This window comes from Lepus europaeus, chromosome 5 (assembly GCF_033115175.1).
Source record: "Lepus europaeus isolate LE1 chromosome 5, mLepTim1.pri, whole genome shotgun sequence".
Taxonomy (NCBI): Eukaryota; Metazoa; Chordata; class Mammalia; order Lagomorpha; family Leporidae; genus Lepus; species Lepus europaeus.
The window spans coordinates 152,090,564-152,109,027 of record NC_084831.1 but is presented as its reverse complement, the minus strand read 5'-3'; the positions used below and the strand labels follow the sequence as shown (position 1 = coordinate 152,109,027).

Below are 18,464 nucleotides of genomic sequence, written 5' to 3'. Positions count from 1 at the left end.
TGATGAGAAGTCTGCTGTGAGTCTAATTGGAGATCCTCTGAGAGTAATCTGACGTTTCTCTCTTGCACTTTTTAGAATATTTTCTTTATGTTTCACTGTGGTGAGTTTGATTACAACATGTCGTGGTGAGGATCTCTTTTGGTCATGTTTACTAGGGGTTCTATGAGTTTCCTGTACTAGGATGTCTCTGTCCTTCTCCAGACCTGGGAAGTTCTCTGCAAGTATCTCACTAAAAAGGCCTTCTAATCCTTTCTCTCTCTCTCTCTCTATGCCTTCAGGAACTCCTAGAACCTGAATGTTGGGTTTTTTAATAGTATCCTGTAGATTCCCGACAATATTTTTTAAATTTCTAATTTCCTCTTCTTTTCTTTGGTTTGACTGTATACTTTCCTGTGCTCTGTCTTCTAAGTCTGATATTCTCTCTTCTGCTTCACCCATTCTGTTTTTAAGGCTTTCTAATGTGTTTGTCATTTGATCTATTGAATTCTTCATTTCATTATGATTTCTTGTAACTGTCACAGTTTCTTGTTCTACTAGTTGTTTCATTTCATTTTGATTCCTCCTTAATATTTCATTTTCATGAGAGAGATTTTCTATCTTGTCCATTAAGGATTTCTGTAGTTCAAGAATTTGTTTTTGAGAGCTTCTTAATGTTCTTATCAATTTTTTGAGATCCACTTCTTGCATTTCTTCTATCTCATAATCTTCATAATCTTGGATTGGGGTGTGTTTTTCATTTGGGGTTGTCATAGTGTCTTCCTTGTTCGTGTTACCTCAGTTTTTGCGTTTGTTGTTTGGCATGTTGGAGATATTTGGTTTCTTCACTGTGGTGTTTTTTTCTTGTTATACTATGGCTCTATATTAAGTGGACTGTCTACTTTCAATGGAGCCTTAGAGGCTTGAAATGAGTGTGGCCTGAGAGCTGTGTTTGGTTCCTCAGGGTTGAGGGTGTGCCAAAGGTGACACTCCCAGGTTAGGCATGGTAAATCTCTCTTTCCTTCATTCTTTTTTTTTTTTTGATTCAAAAGGGAAGTAAGGAGGTAGTTAGCAGGTGAATGATATACCCACAGGAGCCAGAGATTGGAAGCTCTTTCCCAAGGACCACACAGGGAATCTCTGCTGCCCTCAGTGTGGGCTCCAATTCTCCTGCAGTCTCCTACTGGGTTGACAAGTTAGATCCTAATCTCCTGTTATTTCACCCTCCCAGAGTCAGGTTTTTCTGCTAGGCTCAGGGCCAGTCGCCCTGCTTATGATGTATGTCCAAAATGGCACCTGCTCTTTGTCTTGCTTGCCTTTGAGAGGTGAGCGGAGAGAGAGAAACTTGTGTCCGTATTGGTCACTTTCTCTCTCTCTCTCTCTCTCTCTTCTAGTTAGCCTGGTGAACTTTTCCCCACAGAGTTTCAAGCCTCGTTCCCTCTAGTCTCCTCTTTCCGCTTGCCCGCTGGTGTCTCGGGCTATTGAGGTTCGGCTCACCTCGCATTCCAGCGCTGGTGTGTTGAGTCTGCCGCTGGTGTCCCGAACTTGGGCTCCCATGCTCTCCACGCAGGTCCACTGTGAATCACTAGTTCCGGAAAAGTTTCCTCTGCTGTTTCTTCCCCTACTCTTCCTTGAACCTGCAGTATCTCTACTTTTATTAAACTGTCTCTCCCCGCACTATCAGTGTGCTCCCTTCCTATTCTGCCATCTTGCCCTCCCTGTGTATATGTTTTTGATTAATTTGATATTCTATGACTTTTCAAAATTGTCTTACTGTTTTTAGTTGTTTTACAGTAGATTCTTTTGGGTTCTCTGGACATGGAATTAAATAATCTACATATAAAGACAGTTTAACCTCTTTTTTTCAATCTTGATACTTCTGAAGGCTTTTTCTCCTCTAATTATATTGGCTGACTCTTCCAGTTCAAGGTTGAACAGTAGTGGAGGTGGCAAGCATTCTTACATCTGACCCTGGTAGCAGGAATGCGTTTGTTGATTCACCTCTAGAAAATGGACTGGGCTGGGTAGCTCAGAGCACCTCATCTGTATCACGAGTGCCTGGCTTGAATTTCAGCTGCTCTGCTTCCCATCCAGGTTCCTGCTAATGTACATTCCAGGAGGCAGCAATAATGGCTCAAGTACTTGAGTCCCTGCCACCCCTATAGGAGACCAGATTGAGTTCTGGGCCCCTGGCTTTGGTCTGGAGCAGCCCAGGCTCCTGAGTTATGGGCATTTTGGGAGTGAACCAGAGGGTGGAAAATTTCACCTCTCTCTCTCTCTCTTTTTCTCTCTCTGTCTTTAAAATAAATAAAAATAAATAATACTGTAAAGAAAGAGTGACTGGCATTGTGGCTTTGCAGGTAAAGGTACCGCCTGCAATGCTGGGATCCCATATGGGCACCAGTTCATATTCTGGCTGCTCCACTTCCCATCCAGCTCCCTGCTAATGGCCTGGGAAAGCAGCAAAAGATGGCCCAAGTGCTTGGGTCCCTGCCATCCACGTGGGAGACCTGGTGGAATCTCCTGACTCTTGGCTTCAGCCTGGAGTGAACCAGGTGATGAAAGATCTCTCTCTTTCTCTCTCTCTCTCTCTCTCTCTCTCTCTGTCTCTCTCAATCCCTCCCTCTGTGTAACTCTTATAAATAAATACAATCTTTTTAAAGAGGAAAAGGAAGCTGGCAGTGGAGTTGCTTTATCATTTAATTTCTTTATTGTTCCTTCAGAAATCTCAGGCCTTCCCCTGCAGTCACTTTAATCTTTAGAATTTTCTCTAATGAGGCTCTACTGGTAGCAAAACTCAGTTTTTGATTGAAAATGTCTATTCCATTCTGATTCTTAGATTTTTGTCGTTATTGTTGTTGAGAACACAGCTAATTCTACGATGTTATTTTCTCTCAGCACAGTAGTGATATTATTGACATTGTTTTCTGTTTGCTATTGTTTGGTTCCTTTGAAATTAATCTGTCTCCTCTCTCTGACTACTTTTGTAAGATCCCTGCTAAAAGTAAATATTAAAATAATATTATAGTAAAGGGTTAAAAAGTTTAGCTGCTGACAGTAGACATCCCTTAAAATAACTGTGTCTCCACCTGCCTGCAGAATAACCTTGGGAAACTGCCTTGTGAAACTGCTCTGTGTAACTGTCTCATGCAGTAACACTTGCAGGAGTCCGGAAAAGAGTTGCAATAAGGTTCTGTGACCATTGTATAAACTTACCCCTTCCCTCGCTAAAATCGCAACAAGAGTTTGCCCTTTAAAATAGCCAATCACCAAACACCCCGCATACATATGTTAATCAGGTGGCTATTGTCTTTTAAAACTGCTGTAACCCCTGCTCGGGGCTCTCTCGATCTCTCGACTGCCTGTGGTGCTGGGGAGCCTGTTTGCGCAAACGCCTAATAAAAATCCTCTTGCTCTTGCATCTACTGGGCTGGAGTTTTGGGTCTTTGGGCGACCACCCGAGCGCGTTGGATTCCCAGATTTGGGGTTCTTCACTTTTAAGGTTTTCTTTTTTGTCTTTGGCATTTTCCAGTTTCACTGATGCATGTGGATATGGGTTTTCTTTCCTTTTAAATTTTTCTTGGGCTTCCCTTTGTGTCCTGAATCTTTGGCCTGGTATCGCTCCTTAGATCTGGAAAATCCTGTCATCACCTGTCATGGTCTGTTTTGTGCTGCTGTAACAGAACACATGAGACTGGGTGATGAACAAAGAAAGAAATGAATTTCTTCTCTTTCTGGAGGCTGGGAAGTCCAACATTAAGGGTCCAGCGTTTGGTGAAGGCCTCCCTCATGCATCCCCCTCGTGGCCGAAGGGTGGAATGCAGGAGGGCAAGGAGCTCACTGTGCAGGAGGGAAAATAGGGATAGGGATAGGGATAGGGATAGGGATAGGGATAGGGATAGGGATAGAGAGAAGGGAGAAGGATAGGGGGAGAGAGGGAGAGAGGGAGAAGTGGGGGAAGGCAGCTGACCTGAAATCCATCAGGAACCCACCTGAGATAACTGACCCACACCTGTGGTAACAGCAGTAACCCAGTCATTCAGGAAGAGTCCCTGCTCCCAGTCTGTTTTGCTGGGGATCAAGTTTCCAACACATGAACTTTGGGGACGCATTCGGACCATAGCATCATCTCTTCAAATACTGCCTTTGCTGTATGAACTCTTTACTGCTGGAACGCCATATGGAAGTGTGTTAGAATCTGTCCTCTATGTCTCTTAGACATCTTTGATAATTTTTAGAAAGGATTTACTTTATTTATTGGAAAGGCAAAGTGACAGGGAGGGAGGGAAAGACAGAGAAAGCGGTCTTCATCCACTGGTTCACTCCCCAAAATGACCACAACAGCTGGGGCTGAGCCAGGCTGAAGTCAGGAGCCAAGAACTCCATCCAGGTTCCTACTTGGGTGCAGGGGCCCAAGCACTTGGGCCATCTACTGCTTTCTAAGGTGCAATAGCAGAGAGCTGGATGGGAAGTGAAGCAGCTGGGAGTGAACCAACACTCGGGTGTGGGATGCCAGTGTTGCAGGCTGCAGCTAAACCCACTGTGCACAGTGCCGGCCCCCATCTTTCTTATGTTCTCTTTTCTTTTCTTTTTTTTTTTGTAATGCAATGATTCAAAGACCTTTAATTTTTTTCATTTTTGTTAACAGTGGATGGGGAGGAGAGATATCTACATTTGCATACATTATCCCTGTGATGTATGAATGAATCCGTGTCTAAAATGTTTGTATGTGAAGAATACATATGTATGAATGTATCAGCTGGCGAAGCTCACTGTAAACATACATAGAAATACAGTATTTTTACACTTTCAAATGAGAGAACTTCCAAGCATTTTGCAAGTTAATAAATCACCGCATTCAGATAAGCCACTAAAATGTTTTATGACCTATAACACAAGGGTATCTGCAATTAGTTCCAATGCTCTAATCTTCAATTATATGAGGTGGACATAGAAGGAAAGAAAAAAAATTAATGCAGCTAATTGAGAAGATAACAAAGTATTCCCAAGTAGAATCAGATGGTCTTTGTGCCGTACAATCAATTAATATTAATTATTTATTAACAATCCAGACAGCTATGAACTAAAAACCATTTGCATTTCATAATGTTCATCATCGTATCTTAGAATAAGCCCGGTTTTGTACCATAAAATGTAACACTGAAACAGAAGGATCCGATCAATTCAGCACTAAAAAAAAGTAGAAGGCAATTAAGTGAAGCCATGAATAATCACTCTGAAAAAGTGGAAGTCTTCAACAAGCACGGTATTGCTGCTCGACTAAAACTGTTGTGAGTCCAAAGTCAAGACCAGTACTTGCTTTAACGCAAGTAGCACAGACTGGCAACTGAAGCTTAAGAGAAGAAATCCACTACATGAAAGCTAGAAAGTCACGATCGAGAGGCCAGGATCATTCATACGTACCCAGACCTAACTGTGGTGAACTGTGCCCCCATTTCAAGGACAAGCTGATTGATAAGATTTATTTTTAAACTACACCAGGCCGGCGCCGCAGCTCACTAGGCTAATCCTCCGCCTTGCGGCGCTGGCACACCGGGTTCTAGTCCCGGTCGGGGCACCGATCCTGTCCCGGTTGCCCCTCTTCCAGGCCAGCTCTCTGCTGTGGCCAGGGAGTGCAGTGGAGGATGGCCCAAGTGCTTGGGCCCTGCACCCCATGGGAGACCAGGAGAAGCACCTGGCTCCTGCCATCGGATCAGCGCGGTGCGCCGGCCGCAGCGCGCTACCGCGGCGGCCATTGGAGGGTGAACCAACGGCAAAAGGAAGACCTTTCTCTCTGTCTCTCTCTCACTGTCCACTCTGCCTGTCAAAAATAAATAAATTAATTAATTTAAAAAATAAAATAAAATAAACTACACCAAATAGGATTTTCAACTTTTGGGGGTGGGGTGAATGTGGCTAACAACCCGTATGTTCTCTTTTCTACTTGTCTGCTTTACATCCTGGATAATTTCCTTTGGCTGATCTTTGAATTCAACAATTTGTTCCTGAGTTGAGTTTAATTTGCCATTAAACCTTTCTGTTGAGCTTTTAAATTCAGTTACTAAAGATCTATTTGATCCTTTTTCATCTGATCAATTTTGTAATCTTTCTCTTTACTCATAATTTTAGTCTTTAAACAGGTTAAATATAATTTTTGTAGTCTATTTGATAGTTATATATATATTCATCTGTATAAGAATGTTAATTATATTATTTATAATAGCAAAGATCTAGAAAAATTTAAATATTTATCAATAGAACGTTGATTAAATAAAAATGGTATATTCATATAATAAATTTTATGCAGATATAGTAGATGTTTATGTAGTGAAATAAATATAATCTGTGGTATATTATTGAGAAAAGAGGAGTACAGAATGTAACTTTATCTCACTTACATTAAAGTATTATATATACGTAAATCTATCTAGAAGAATACTCAGCAAACTGATAGAAGTTGTTAAATTTGAGAATTAAAATTATTAATTTCTCTGTATTGTTTAAACATTTTGCAGCAGTAGTGTGTTATAGGGGAAAATTTTTTAAAGATTTATTTATTTATTTGAAAGACAGAATTACAGAGATGCAGAGGCAGAGAGAGAGAGAGAGGTTGTCCAAGATGGCCCCGACAGCTGGAGCTATGCCTATCTGAAGCCAGGAGCCAGGAGCTTCTTCCAGGTCTTCCCACAGTGGTGCAGGGGCCCAAGGACTTGGGCCATCTTCTGCTTTCCCAGGCCACAGCAGAGAGCTGGATCAGAAGTGGAGCAGCCGGGACTCAAACTGGTGCCCATGTCGGGGGCTGGCACTGCAGGTGGTAGCTTTACCTGCTACACCACAGCGCCGGCCCCAGAAAAGTATTTTTATTTTTATTTATTTTTATATTTATTTATTTATTTGAAAGACAGAGTTATACACAGAAGGAGAGACACAGAGAGAAAGAGAAGTCTTCCATCTGCTGGGTCAGTCCCCAAATGGCTGCAATGCCTAGCGTTAGGCCAGGCCAAAGCCAGGAGCCCGGAGCCTCTTCTGGGTCTCCATGTGCACGCAGGGGCCCAAGGACTTGGGCTATCTTCCGCTGCTTTCCTGGGCCATAGGCAGAGAACTGGATTGGAAGTGGGGCAGCAGGGACTAGAACCCGTGCCTATATGTGATGCTGGCACTGCAGGTGGCGGCTTTACCTACTGCGCCACAGCACTGGCCCTAAGGGAAAAGTATTTTTACTTTAGAAAAATATTCTAATATGTTACCCATACTCTTCTAAGCCATATATGCATTTCTGCAGCATAATTAAAATTTTCTATAAAGTATTTGTTGTCGAGCTTGTACTGTAACCTGGCGTTTTCCCTGGTGCGTGTGGGACTGACCTCTGCTTTTGCTTTCATGAACATGGCCGCAGTCGACACCTGTCTAGGTGACCTCTCCGAGGCATGGGGACCGCCGCTGCCGCGCTCGTGTCTCCTGCCTTCCTGGTGGCCGTGTCAGACTGCTCCGGCCTCTCAGCCCCCTCTGTGGGCTTCTTTCCTTCTCGGCCCTGTAGGTGGGGAGGGGCCTGTCCTGAGGATGCACACTGTCCCCACTTCCCAGCTTTGCCTGTGCAATGGATCGGATTTCCTTTCTCTAACTACGTGCTCCTCACTGTGAAATCCCTGTCTTTAGTCCAATCCCTGCATGTAAACTCCAGGCTCACATCCAGCTGCCTCACTGCTATTTCTGCATGGCTGTCTCCGTTTCGCCTCACCTGAACTCTCCCTCCCTCTCTCTCTCCCTCTCTCTCTCTCTCTCTCTCTGCATACCCAATTTCCTTCATCAGCTTTGCGGGCAGCATCGTTCTTTACACTGGCCTTATCCAAGAGCCACGTCGTGAACGCTGCCCTGTGCTCTCCCGCATCCGTCCGGTCAGTCGCTGGGCGTCACCTCTCCCGTGGTGGTTCTAGAATTTCCGCCCTCTTGGTTCCCGTGGTCCCTGCGGCCACAGCCTGGCTCACCCCTCCCTGCGCCTCTTCCTTCTCGCCCTCTCTTCTCCTCCACCCCTCCTCGGCTTCCCTCCACCTTCCTGCGTGTTCACCAAGCCTGCTCTCTGGTGCTGGAGTGACTTGCAGAAGGGAAAGCCAGTGCATCAGTGCCTCGGGATTCAGCCCAGAGCTCCGGTCTCAGCCTGGCCCTTGCTCTGCAGTTGCCTCTAAGTGTCTGTCCTGTCGTCTTCAGAAGCAGCCACCCACACGCAGCATCCTCTGCTCAGAGCACCCCTGTGCCTCCTTTTCCCTTCCTCACCCCCCAAGAGGAAACTTGGACACTGTCTCCTCCACGGAGCCGTCCTGGCAGGCCCTGTCTCTCGCCCGCCCGCTGCCTGGGCCGGGCCAGCTCTTCCTACTACGGGACTCCGTGCAGCTGTACCATCTTCTCCATGGACTTGTAAGCTGCTTCTTAAGGACAGAGATTGTGTTTTTTGTTTGTTTGTTTTTAGGTTTATTTATTTGAAAGGCAGGGTGATAGAGAGGTGGAGCAAAAGAGAGATGGTCCAACTGCTGGTTCACTCCTCAAATGGACACACCTGGGGCTGGTCCAGGCCCAAGCCAGGAGCCCAGAGCTCCATTCAGGTCTTCCGCATGGTGGCAGGGGCACAAGTACATGAGCCATCCTCTGCTGCTGGATTGGAAATACTGCAGTCAGGGGGCCGGCGCTGTGGCCTGCAGTGCCCACGTCCCAGCTGCCCGACTTCCGATCCAGCTTCCTGCTCATGTGCCTGGGAATGAACCAGTGGATGGAAGGTCTCTCTCTCTCTCTCTCTCTCTCTTTTTCTGTAACCCTGCCTTTCAAATAAATAAATAAATCTTTTTTTTTTAATTATACTCCTGTATGGGATGCCAGCATCACAGGTGGCAGCGTAGCTCAGTGCGCCACAACACTGGCCAGGGAAGGACCGGTTCTTATCCGTCTTTGTGTCCTTGGCACTAGCACAGGACTCGGCTGCAGGGTTGGTGCTCATCACAGATGCCCGAACAAATAACTGCTAACACTTCTCCGTACTAAGATGCATTATCATATGGTTTCACCTCACAGGAAGTTGCACAAGAATCAGTTGAGTCGGAAATAACCAACGGGGCAAAAGAAGAAAAGAAGGAAGATGTGAAACTGGAGGAGGAAAAAGAAGAGGAGAAAGCAAAAGAGGTAGCATCATTGAGTGGTAGTTTTCCCCGCATAATTTAAAAGTCTGCATGTGCACACACGCACACACACACACACTCACAATACCCTGTGGGGAGGAGACGTGTGTCCTCTGGTGTGAACTCTTCAACGTCCTTCCTTCTCTCACGTGGGCTTTGCTACACCTGCAGACACACCCATCTTTGACACTTTTTTCAGGGGAAGGAGTAGGGTGTCCCTTTTCCACTCTAAACCCAGTGTCCTGGCTGTTACTTCCGATCCAGCTCCGTACTCATGCAGCCGGGAAGGCAGCAGAAGGCACAAGTACTGGGGCCCCTGCTACCCACGTGGGAGACCCGACCTGGATAGATTCCAGGCTCCTGGCTTCCGCCTGGCCCAGCCCTGGCTGTTGCATGCATTTGGGGAGTGAGCTAACATATAGAAGATATTTCTTTCTCTTCATCTCTTCCTTCCTCTCCCTGGCACTCTGCTTTTCAAATAAACAAACATTAAAAAAACAAACAAACAACCAAGCCTCATTTGGGCAGCATTTTCTGTTTTATTTCTGGTAAAGAATGAATGGAAATGGGGCGGAGGGAGGAGAATGACGATCTGTGTCCCTGCTTCAGGTCCTTTCCTCCTTATTTTATAAACACCTGGTTAGCCTTCAAATGTTATTTTCTCTGTGGATGTCTCCCAGAGTTTGCAGGCAGAAGGCAGGGCCTCTCCTGGCCCGCAAAGCCCTCGGAGCACACCTCGATGCCAGCCGTCTCCAGGCCGTGCGGCACGTGCTGTTTTCGTTAGCTGTCTGCCCTGGGAGTCTGCAGGGAGTCCTTTCTGTTTCTTTCCTTCCTTCCTTCCTTCCTGACAGGCAGAGTGGACAGTGAGAGAGAAAGAGACAGGGAGAAAGGTCTCCTTTGCCGTTGGTTCACCCTCCAATGGCCGCTGCGGCCGGTGCACCGTGCTGATCCAAAGCCAGGAGCCAGGTGCCTCTCCTGGTCTCCCATGGGATGCAGGGCCCAAGTACTTGGGCCATCCTCCACTGCCTTCCCGGGCCACAGCAGAGAGCTGGCCTGGAAGAGGAGCAACCGGGACAGAATGTGGCGCCCTGACCGGGACTAGAACCCGGGGTGCCGGCGCCGCAGGCGGAGGATTAGCCTAGTGAGTCGCGGCGCCGGCCGAGTCCTTTCTGTTTTTCTCACGGTTACCTCCTGTGGTCCCCATGCTCTCCTCCCTGCGCGTTCCTGCAGCATTTGCTGTGAGTTTTCATCAGTGTCTGTGAGGAAAGCAGAGTCGAACCGTCAGCTTCCGGCGTGGCGTGAGTTCCACGGGGGCTCTGCCTCCTGCCCCAGCTCACTAAATGCTCCTTGTTATTCGTGTGTTTCAGAAACCTTCAACGTCCACAGAGAAGGAAAAAACCATTCGATTCATTGAAGAAGATGAAAATATCCATTCCAAACCTTTCATGGGAGCAGATACGTTGACTTCCTGGGTATGTATCAGAGACCTGAGTAGCAGGTGGAAAAGCATCTCACCTGACGTGCAGTAATATGGTCTAACAGTGTTCAGCGCCTCCAACACTGCTGGGCTTCTGTAGATTTTCTTTCCGTCTTCATCATCATGCCTGAAAAACTCAGCTCAGCTTTGCAAAAACAGAACTCCGCATTTAATTCTCATTGTAACATCAGCACTTGATCCCTTTGCCTGGTTTAATCATCTCTTGGTCAGTTTTTGGCCAGTTTCTAAGCATATTCATCCACCTGGCTTTATCAAGAGCTCAGATGAGCACATGCCTTGGCTGGATGGGAGGTGAGGCTTGATACAGGGAAGCAGTTTGTTTGAGTGGCTGCCCTGGGGAAGGTGAGCTCTCTGGTCCCAGTCTGCTCTTCCCAACTAGCAAGGGGCAGGAGGACTTTCAGTTGTTTATTTTTTAAGATTTATTTTTATCTGTTTGAGAGTTAAAGCAACAAGGCGGGAAAGACAGAGAGGTCTTCCATCCACTGGTTCACTCCCCGAATGGCCACAGCAGCTGGGGCTGGCCCAGGCCAAGGCCAAGAGCTAGGAACTTCATCTGGGCCTCCCACATGGGTGGCAGGGCCCCAGGTACTTGTACCATCCTCCATTGCTTTCGTGGGTGTATTAGCAGTGAGTAGGATCGGAAGTGGAGCAGCTGGGCCTGGAACCAGCACTCCGACATGGGATGCTGGCGTTGCACGTGGCTTAACCTGGTAAGCCACAATGCTGGCCCCAGCAGGGAGACTTTTACAGGAGAGAGGGTGGTTGGGGGAAGTTAGGGCGACAATGGGTGTAGCTGATTGTCCACAGGTTTCCAGAGGCAGCTGATGAGAGTGCCTCCCGTCCCCGTGGCTCTGGGGACTGACTCAGCCCTTTGGGGGGCAGAGCCGACCTTTCCGTGCCTGTCAGGGATGGATGGGACGATGTGAGGAGAGGCAGGGGGCCACTCCTGGAGGCTGAGGGACCGAGGACAGCCTTTCTCCTTCTGAGTCCCCTTTCTGTGATCAGGGGAGGGGCAGAAATGGAACGTGCGAGAAAGAAAAAGGAGAAGGAGAGCTCAGGACAGAGCCTGGAGGGAGACGGGAGGGCAGCTCATACTGTGGTACCCCTCCCTCCACGGTAGCCCGCCCACAGCTGGGACGGACCGCGAGAAGCCTGGAAGACAAGATTCCCTCCTTTGAGTGGTGCCGACCTCTTTCCTTTCTTGTCTGCTACCTGGGCTTATCTGGGCTCCCCGCACACGGTTTGTTCTAAATGGGAGATGGAGGAGACCCAGCTTCTTGGAAAATTATTTTGGAAACAGAAGGAAAACATTAACTGGACAGATGGAAAGGGGTGGGCCCCAGAAGGAAGCAATTGGCAGAATGTAGGTTTCCCAGAGTGGAAAGAGAGAGGAGACATTCAACAAAGATTTACTGATCTCCTACTATGTGCCAGGCACTGTTCTAGATCCCCCACTCTCCCACCCACCTCCAGAAGGAAATACGAGAGAGAGAGACATCCATATACACTCTGAGGGAGAGGACAGGGCAGCTGAGGGCGGGGGCTGAGGAGGCACCATGCCCCAGGTGATGGGGGCGGGGGTTCATCTTACACTTCCTCTTCGGCCTCCTCACCAAAATCCTGCTGCTCTTCCATGGTGGCCTCCTGGCACACCGGCACTAGGAGACCAGGTCGCTCATGTTGCTCTCGGCCTCGGAGAGCTCCATGTCATCTGTGCCCTCACCTGTGTACCAGTGCAGGAAGGCCTTCCGGTGGAGCATGGCCGTGCACTGCTCCTGGGTGGCCGCCATCTTGAGGCCCTGGGCAGATGTCACAGACAGCTGTGTGCACTCCACGGAGCAGCTGCAGCTCTCGTTCTGCACGTTGAGCATCTGTCCACTTCCCTCATGGACACCCGTCCACGGAAGACAGCGGCCACGGTGAGGTATCGGCCATGTCAGGGGCCACAGGTGGCCTGGTATCAGGTGTCACATTCTTGGCGCTGCACACCTGCTGGGTGAGCTTGGGCACAGCGAGGGCCCGATACTACTGGCTTCCATGGCTGGTGAGAGGGGCGAAGCCAGGCATGAAGAAGTGGAGACCCAGGCGAGGCAGCCTCTCGATGTCCAGCTTGCAGAGGTCAGGGGAGTAGGACAGGTGGTGACACCGCTCACGGTGGCTGAGACGAGGTGGTCCGGGTCCCCGTGGGTCAGCGTGCTCAGCTCGAAGATGCAGAAGCACATGTCGTAAAGGGCTTCGTTGTCAGTGCAGGAGGTCTCATCAGCATTCTCTGCCAACTGGTGGACCGACAGGGGTGTGGTAGGGCTCAGACGCCCCGGGCGAGATGCCCACATGATAGTTGCAGATCTTGCTGCTGAGTGGGGTGCCCGTTCCAGCGCCTGGCCCCCACCTGGCGAGCGGGTCAGCTGGAAGCCCCAAAGGCAGTCATGGCTCTGAGCCTCCTTCTGCCCTTCCCTTCGCCACTGAGTTAACCAGCCCCGGCCCTCTGTACAGTGGTCCTTGGACTGTGGTTGCCTGCCCCGGCCTGACCAAAAACAAAGTTGTCTGGTCTGAAGATCTGGCCGGAAGGACCTGAGTGAGCACTGTCCATGGGCCCAGGTTCTAGGTCTACGAGGGTAGCAGGAGGAACGCATTTGCCACCTGTGGCCTCATGGTGGTTTGTGGAGATGCAGCCCATGGCAGGTTGCCGTCCCCGTGCGGTCGGTGCCATGTTCACCACCTCCCGGAACTTGGCACTGAGCTGGTTCCCATACTGACCAGCCTGGATGTGCACAGTTTCCCTCGTGGTTAGAATTCATTTTAATTTTTTTAAAAAGATTTATTTATTTGAAAGGCAGAGTTAACAGGCAGAGGCAGAGAGAGAGAGAGAAAAGGCGATCTTCCATCCACTGGTCCACTCCCCAAATGGCCGCAACAGTCAGAGCTGGGCCTTTCTGAAGCCAGGAGCCAGGAGCTTCTTCCGGGTCTTCCAGGTGGGTGCAGGGGCTTCTCTGAGTTAGGAACCCTGCAGTGCCATCCAGCAGGCCTCAGGGGCAGGAAACAGACGGAAACTGGAAGCTATAGCCAGGGGCAAAACTGAGGAGCGTTGCCGTCTTCGATGGTGTGGGGCTCACTGCTTCTGGATGCCGCTGTGCAGTGTGGGACTGCGTGGTGCCGACTGGATGACCGTGAGGAGGACGTGGCCCAGAAAGTCCATCTCCGGGCTTTTGAAAAGCTGCTGCTGCTGCTAAAGATCAGTGGTCTTGGTTCTGGCTGGCCATGAGCAGGTGTCCAGTTACAAGCCCCTGCTGGTCAGGAAGAGTCACGTTGGTCCCAGGCTTGGTGGCTGGGGCGCTGCGCAGGTCGAAGGGGCATGCCGGGGCTCACACAGCAGAGACCCGACTGTGCCAGGCTGATGGGCGGGGAGGCTGGCACTCGCAAAGTGAAGTGTGCGAGCGGAGAGCTGCCCAGTGGGTCCAACCTGGGGAAGTGGATCTCGGTTTATGCCATCCTACAGCCTCAGTGCGGCCTGAGCTCCGTTTTCTTCCCATTCCTAATGACACTGGCGGTCCCTGGCGGCCCGTGAAGGTTTTAGAGTTTTCACTACAGGCTTGCTTTTGCTTTTCTGTTTGTTTGTTTGCTTTTCTTCTGCTGTGTTTCACAGATGCTCAGTCTCTGGTCCTGAGAACAAAGATGACCGTTCAGCAGGAATACAGGTGCCCCTAGCAGACGTACTGGGCAGCAGCATTCTCTCTCCTCCTGGCCTAAAGACACAGCTGCCAGGAGGCAGGGCAGGGACGGGACGGGAAAAGGCAGGCAGGCCCCGGGAGGCGGAACCCTTGGGGCTCAGGTGTAACTCACCTTGGCCCTCGGAGCCGAGTTGTCGCATAGGAGAACTGCAAGAGACAGCAGGTCCCGGGTGTCTAGTGAGAGGTGGCTCCGGGCCCCAGGGAAGCTGGGCCCCGAGCTTGGGGAGCCCCAGTCAGTCTCAGTGCCACCCACGCAAAGCGAGCTTGCTTCTCGGAGCGTGAAAATCAAAGCCCTCGCCGGAAGTGGTCCCACGGAGTCCTTTTTCTCCGCAGCATTCGTGGAGACCACAGGGCATCCTTCCGAAAGCTGCGGCTGCCCCAGCAAGGGGAAGCAGCACTTCTTATTCAGGGTGGGGGTGCGCGTGCAGAAGGGAGGTCTTGTCATTGCCGGGAGAGGTTGGCTGTGCAGGCAGTTCGGAAACGTGCTGTCACACATTGCGAGTGAGTGACAGCAATGAGGCTTACGCTCCTCCTGACGTGGAGGTCTTCACGTTGAAATGAAGCAAACAGTGGGGTGGGACTTCTGGTGCCGTGGTTAAGACACCACTTGGGGTACTCACGTCTCACATCAAAGTGCCTGGGTTCAAATCCCTGCTCAGCTTCCAGCTCCAGCTCCCTGTCAGTGCACACCCTGGGAGGCAGCAGGTAGATGGCTGAAGTCCTTGGGTCCCTTCCCAAATGGCAGACCCAGACTGAGTTCCAGGCTCCTAGCCTCAGCTTGGCCCAGCTCCAGCTGTTTCAGGAATTTAGGGAGTGAACCAGTAGATGGAAGATCCCTCCCTCCCTCCCTCTCTCTCTCTTTCAGATTAAATAAATTAATTAAAATAAATAATGTTTATTTAACATTCAAAATAAATTGAAAATAAAATTAGGCAGAGCACGACCTTTGTGTATTCCTTGGCCCACGTGCAGGCCTCACCTTTGAGATGTGGTCGGGGTCAGCTCAGGGTAGCTGGTGGTGGCATCTGTCCCTGGAACAGAACTGAAAACCACTTTGAAAGACTTCCGGTGGTGTGGAAGCTTTCGGGCTTTGAAGTAGAAGTGGGTCAAGGTAAAGGCTTTGGAACTGCCTGGGGCGCTAGTGGGGCACACTAGTGTCTCCTCACGCAGAGGGCCACAGTGCAGGAGCTTCCAGGGGCTGAGCTGTGAGTGACAGGTCAGCAGGCATGCAGGCAGTAGGGCGGGCCGAGTGCCTCCCCTGACCCGCAGGGCCTGGAACTGCAGCGCCCACTGCTGGACGGCCATTGCGCACCACTGTCTCCAGTGGCTTGTCTTTTACCTGCCTCTGAGTGGGAAACACAGATACCGGAGATTTTTTGGAAGTACACAGTTCTGGGGACGTGTCATAATATTCATGTTTATCTTGTCCCCTAAGGAATTGGAAGATCTCACTGGAGGGAAGGGTGCCCTGCGGTACTTGACCAGAGCACCCACAGAGGCTGAGTCCCGTCTCTCCCGGCTCTCCCTGCACTCACTCTGTGTGTTTGTTTTGTCAGAGAGAGTCAGCTAAACAAGGTACACTGGCCCAGAAGTATCTCGAGGCGATGGCTGTCATCGAACACCTGCAGGAGAAGGTAACGTAAGTATGAGACGGCACGCGAATCCCGGCGGGAAGTCTGGCTGAGGCGTCTCCACTGCTGGGCTGGCCCTGGGCTCTCCTGCCTTCTCCCCTCCCGCAGGTGGAACATGTGTCTCCCCACTGTGGGCTGCAGGCCACGAGCGACCCTGCTGTAGTAGGAACATCCACACTTACCCACGGTGGAGGTGGAGGTGGAGGAAGTCAGTGTGTGTGTGGGGGGGGAGAAGTGGGGGTGGGCGGGTGTGTGTGTGTGTGTGTGTGGTGGGGGTAGGAGTGACCCGGATCAGTGTGTTTCTGAGAGATAACTTAGGGAAATAAAAGGAACGGGGAGAAGCTCTTGCCCTTGAAGAGAGACCATTAGAAAGTGCAAGGAGCAGGAAGGAACCACGCACCTGCAGTTGATACGGCTGAGCGTAGCCGACGTGGACACAGGGAACGTCTGTAATTAGGGAGCACACCTCAGGCTGCGCTTCCTGATCGTAAAATCGGCTTTGGGGGTGCTCGAAAGGAAGGGGCTCTCTTGCATTTAGATGGCTGGATCGCAGCAAGAGAAGCCAAAATTAACTACTGAAGGGGGCGGGAGGTTCCTGGCTATAGAGGGAGGATTTCAGATATTCGAGCCAGACCTCACTAGAAGGGATGAGTATGGTGCGCCCGCAGTTACGGCAGGACTGCATCCAGAGTGCTGGACTGACAGTCGCCATGCCGCACTGACAGTCGCCACGCCGCAGCTGCTCTTCCCCGCGCGGATCCCTGAGGCCCGGCCACGTGACCCCGCTGCCCTGTGCCCCCGGAGACTCTGTCGGAGACACTCGTTCCCTCTTTCCATCGTGCTGTCTTTCTCCGGACTTTGTCCCCACCAGGGAGGTTGAGAGCAGAGCCAGACAAGCGGAGGAGAGGTTCGAGGAGGTGAACGAGAAACTTCATTACACCCTGATAAGGAACAAAGATCTGGAGAAGGAGCTGGAGGAGATGGCCACGAAGCCCAGGAAGAAGGAGTTGGAGGGGGAGGAGGAAACCGAGGGAGACAAAGACGAGGGCAAGGAGGAGGAGGCCGAAGAGAAGGAGGAGGAGGAGGTCAAGCCGGTGCAGAGCGCCTCAAAGCCGCTGAAGAAAGGTGAGGCCGGCTCCTCCTGCGCCTCGCGGGGCTGCAGGCGCCGGGGGACCTGACGGGGCGCCGGGACCTCAGTGCTTGTCATAGGAGTGCACATACCTTAAAGTGTCTCACACAGGCAGCTCGGAACAAGGAAAGCCAGAGAACTGACTTTGTTCATAAACTAGCACGGGTTAGCTTTGTTACTTACAAAACTGGCAAAGATTTTCCTTATTTTTTATAAATATTTATTTATTTGAAAGTCAGAGTTACACACACAGAGAGAAGGAAAGGCAGAGAGAGAGGTCTTCCATCTGCTGGTTCACTCCCCAGATGGCCGCAACAGCCGGAGCTGCGCTGATCTGAAGCCAGGAGCCAGGAGCTTCCTCTGGATCCCCCATGTGGGTGTAGGGCCATCTTCCACTGCTTTCCCAGGCCATAGCAGAGAGCTAGATCAGAAATGGAGCAGCCGGGACTCAAACCGGCACCATATGAGATGCTGGCACTGCAGGTGGTGGCTTTACCTGCTATGCCACAGTGCTGGCCCCCAACATACCTTTCTAATCATAGAAGAAAGACTAAATAAATTACACTATATTAGTATACCTGAATATTATATGACTATTAAAATGCTGTTCACAAGGATTTTGTAGTTACATGGGAAATTTTTAGGTTAAAATATGAAGTGCAGGGGCCAGTGTTGGTGGTATAGTGGGTAAGCTGCCACCTGCGTGGGTGCTGGTTGTGTCCTGGCTGCTCCACTTCCAATCCAGCTCCCTGCCCATTGCCTGGGAAAAGCAGTGGAATATGATCCAAGTTTTTGGGCCCCTGCATCCATGTGGGAGACCTGGAGGAAGCTGCTGGCTCCTGGCTTTGGCCTAGCCTACCCCTGGCCATTGCAGCCATTTCAGGAGTGAACCAGCGGATGGAAAGTGTGTGTGTGTGTGTGTGGTTGTGTGTGTGTCCCTCTCTCTGTGCAGCTCTTTCAAATAATTTTTTTTAAAATGGAGTACAAGAAGCAATATGCGACACAATTTTTTAAACCTAGAAAAAAGACTGAAATATTCCCAAACAATGACAGATGTTGTCCCTGGGCAATAGAGACTTATGGAGAATTTTGTCTTTATTTTATTTTTGCTATTTGTTGGATTTTTCTAAGATTTAAAATTTTACTTTATTTCACAGTAAAAGGCATTTACCTTTCTTTCTCATATATCTGACCGGCGCAGTAACCTGCCCACAGGCATCCTCAGTGTGTTCTGTATTGAAGGCTGTTTCTTGAGTTTTGGTGTCACCCCCAGCATGTGGTCTGTTCCCGGGGCCAGTCCTCACCCAGGGGCTAACCGTGGGACGATGCCTGCTTTCT

At 50.0% G+C, this 18,464-nt stretch overlaps 1 protein-coding gene and 1 pseudogene across 1 annotated transcript in view; one reads left to right on the top strand and one right to left on the bottom strand.

Annotated features, from left to right (window-relative positions):
* The window catches only part of AXDND1 (axonemal dynein light chain domain containing 1), a 108,501-nt gene extending 91,326 nt beyond the window's left edge, over positions 1 to 17,175 (top strand). The window contains exons 21-24 of the mRNA XM_062190224.1: positions 9,037 to 9,144; positions 10,508 to 10,612; positions 15,923 to 16,005; positions 16,869 to 17,175. Of these exons, the coding sequence (XP_062046208.1) occupies positions 9,037 to 9,144; positions 10,508 to 10,612; positions 15,923 to 16,005; positions 16,869 to 17,175 (603 nt within the window). The remainder of the gene's footprint in view (positions 1 to 9,036; positions 9,145 to 10,507; positions 10,613 to 15,922; positions 16,006 to 16,868) is intronic.
* On the bottom strand, positions 12,226 to 13,414 carry LOC133761178 (tubulin beta chain-like; annotated as a pseudogene).
* Positions 17,176 to 18,464: the final 1,289 nt, after the last annotated feature.